Source organism: Protobothrops mucrosquamatus, unplaced genomic scaffold, assembly GCF_001527695.2.
Source record: "Protobothrops mucrosquamatus isolate PMUCROS unplaced genomic scaffold, P.Mucros_1.0 scaffold20701, whole genome shotgun sequence".
Classification (NCBI taxonomy): domain Eukaryota; kingdom Metazoa; phylum Chordata; class Lepidosauria; order Squamata; family Viperidae; genus Protobothrops; species Protobothrops mucrosquamatus.
The window spans coordinates 1-2,482 of record NW_015406457.1 but is presented as its reverse complement, the minus strand read 5'-3'; the positions used below and the strand labels follow the sequence as shown (position 1 = coordinate 2,482).

At 38.8% G+C, this 2,482-nt stretch overlaps 1 protein-coding gene across 1 annotated transcript; it reads left to right on the top strand.

Annotated features, from left to right (window-relative positions):
- The first annotated feature begins 392 nt into the window (after positions 1–392).
- On the top strand, positions 393–1,992 carry LOC107301955 (zinc metalloproteinase/disintegrin-like). Its single transcript, XM_015831099.1, has 3 exons — positions 393–634; positions 1,151–1,207; positions 1,870–1,992. Exons 1-3 carry the CDS (start codon positions 560–562, stop codon positions 1,975–1,977), a joined length of 240 nt encoding a protein of 79 aa, XP_015686585.1. The 5' UTR covers positions 393–559; the 3' UTR covers positions 1,978–1,992.
- The last annotated feature ends 490 nt before the right edge of the window (positions 1,993–2,482 follow it).

Genomic DNA, 2,482 nt, shown 5'->3' with positions numbered 1-2,482 from the left:
CTAAATCAGATCTGTCTAAAGGAGCTTCCAAGCCCCTGTGTCCTTCACATACAGGAGGTGATGTTACAGGTAGAGAAGATAAATAGGTTTCAAAATGCAACCTTGCTAGAAAGGTATTTCAAGCAAAGGTATCTCCAAACAAATAATGTACAGATATTTTGTGGTGTGCAATCTCTTATATCTTTCTGATCATAGCTGTCTCTTTGAGAAGTATGAGAAAGGGATATGAGTGCTGAGGAAAGAAAATAAAAAATTCAGTGAGTGTTAAGAAGGGATTCAAAAACACAGAGAATGTTGACTTGGTTAGTTAAAAATGGGTCTCAGAGCTGAGTTTCATTACCCAACCTGGTAACATCATCAGTGCAGGTGATCTCTGACCTAACCATATTCTCTTCTGTTTCTTCTCCATCTCTGATCACCCTTTTCCACATTGTTTTACAGAGGATATTTCAAGCTTCAAGGGCAGACGTACCTTATTGAACCCTTGAAGCTTCCCGACAGTGAAGCCCATGCAGTCTACAAATATGAAAATATAGAAAAAGAGGACGAGGCCCCCAAAATGTGTGGAGTAACCCAGAATTGGGAATCAGATGAGTCCATCAAAAAGGCCTCTCAGTTATATCTTACTCCTGAAGTAAGTCTCATATTTAACTTGGTTTGAGAACAGGGATTCATTTACAAGTACATTTACATAATGTACTTTTCCCTCAAAACGTTGTCAGCACTTTCTCTAAGTCAGAGGTCCTCAACCTTTCCAGTTTTGTGGACAGGTGGGGGAAGGGATGGTTCCACGTGAACAGTGGGGTCATGCATGTACCCAGCTCTATTTGTGCGAGCAATGGGCACATGCACCCACTGATGCAAATGGAGCATACCCACCTATGGTTGTTCAGTGATCATGCAAGTGGAGATGCAGGCGCTCACTTGTCACTTCCAGGGCTCAGTTCCGAAGGGTTCAAGGCCCAGGGCTAAAATTTAACAAGCTCTCTTCCTATAAATGTCTTCTTGAGAGAACCAATATTTCTGAAAGTTCAAGTATTTTGACAGAGAGTAAAACAAGCATTTTCTGATTATCTGAGGTTGACCAACATTCCTGTTGGCTGCTGGGAGCAACATGTCTAAACAGCCTTTTGTTTATTGTTCTGTTTAGCAACAAAGATTCCCCCAAAGATACGTTAAGCTTGCAATAGTTGTGGACTACGGAATGGTAAGTATCCTGGATATCTCTCCATTTTCTTTCTGCATTGAGCACAGCATTTTATTTCTGCCTTTTTTAATGTGGGCATTTTTGAAGAGATTAACAAACATCCTATCTGGCTTTCTCTTAAAATGTGCTTTATCATAAACTTTCATATTTTTTCTTATTGAACCCAAGCAATATTTATAAAGTTAAGAGTCATTTGTAAATATATTCTAATTTGCACATTTGTTCTTCCTGGATACCATCTAAATTTATTTTTATCCCACACTGGTTAAACAGTTCTGTAGGTTTCTTTGAAACATTCCTGCACTCTTTGTTTGTCCAAGCTGACAACACACAAAGAAAAAGATGTGTAGTGAAGAATGCTTATCTCACACATCTCTGAACAAGGAAATATAGCATCCAATTTAGAAAAGCATTTCAGTAGGCTGACCAAAATTTTCTCCAACCAGGAAAAAAGCTGCTGAAAAGTTAAAAATCTTAATATATTAATGGCACAAATGTAGATTAAAAATCAGCACAAAAGAATTCTTTGGACTGCTTGGATAAAAATTATTATTACATCAACAAATTTAATGATCCTTTCACTGATATGTTCTTTCTCTCCCTCCTTCTTTCCCTTCTTCCTATAATTATGATCTCATCTTAACATTTTTATTTTTCTGTAGTACACAAAATACAATCGCGATTCAAATAAGATAACAGTACGGGTACATGAAATGGTCAACCACGTAAATGAGGTAAGAGGACATGGTGAATATTATTTCACTTGTTGATTTTAAACTTCTCTCAGGCCCAGCCCATATTTTCACTGTGTTCACACCACACACTTAGCCAGGTAAAGAGAGAGAGAGAAGATGGATTTCTATAAGAATGCTAACTTCTGTGGCTTTGAGTGAGGCCAAACTAGGTCATTTAGCCAGCTGGTGATCCAGCATGTGAGGCCATCCCAGAAAATGGGTTAATTCAGTAACTAGGATAATAAGCCTCTTATGGGAATACAGCCACTGTTTTGGGAGGATGCAAATCCAAAAGTGTTGCAAGAATTCAATCAGAACTATATCTGTAGCTGGATTCTTTCAGGGCTGTGGTTAATGGTTCTGATCTTGGAGATCAGAAAGAGATGGACAGAGTCAGCCTATTCCAAGCTCAGTTGATTATGAAACTGATCCCTGAGAAGAAACCTGGAGAGAGGAACTCGACTTGGATTGTGATACTTAGGGGGAGAAGCAGGGAGAGAACAGGAAGATTGATGAGTCAACTCTCCTTTTAGTCCTCCTA

Bases quoted from the DNA above. Each gene is read 5' to 3' on its own strand.
- LOC107301955 (XM_015831099.1), top strand. From the start codon at position 560: ATGTGTGGAGTAACCCAGAATTGGGAATCAGATGAGTCCATCAAAAAG. The intron at 635-1,150 runs GTAAGTCTCATA...TGTTCTGTTTAG, and splicing joins AGTTATATCTTACTCCTGAA to CAACAAAGATTCCCCCAAAG. The intron at 1,208-1,869 runs GTAAGTATCCTG...ATTTTTCTGTAG, and splicing joins TAGTTGTGGACTACGGAATG to TACACAAAATACAATCGCGA.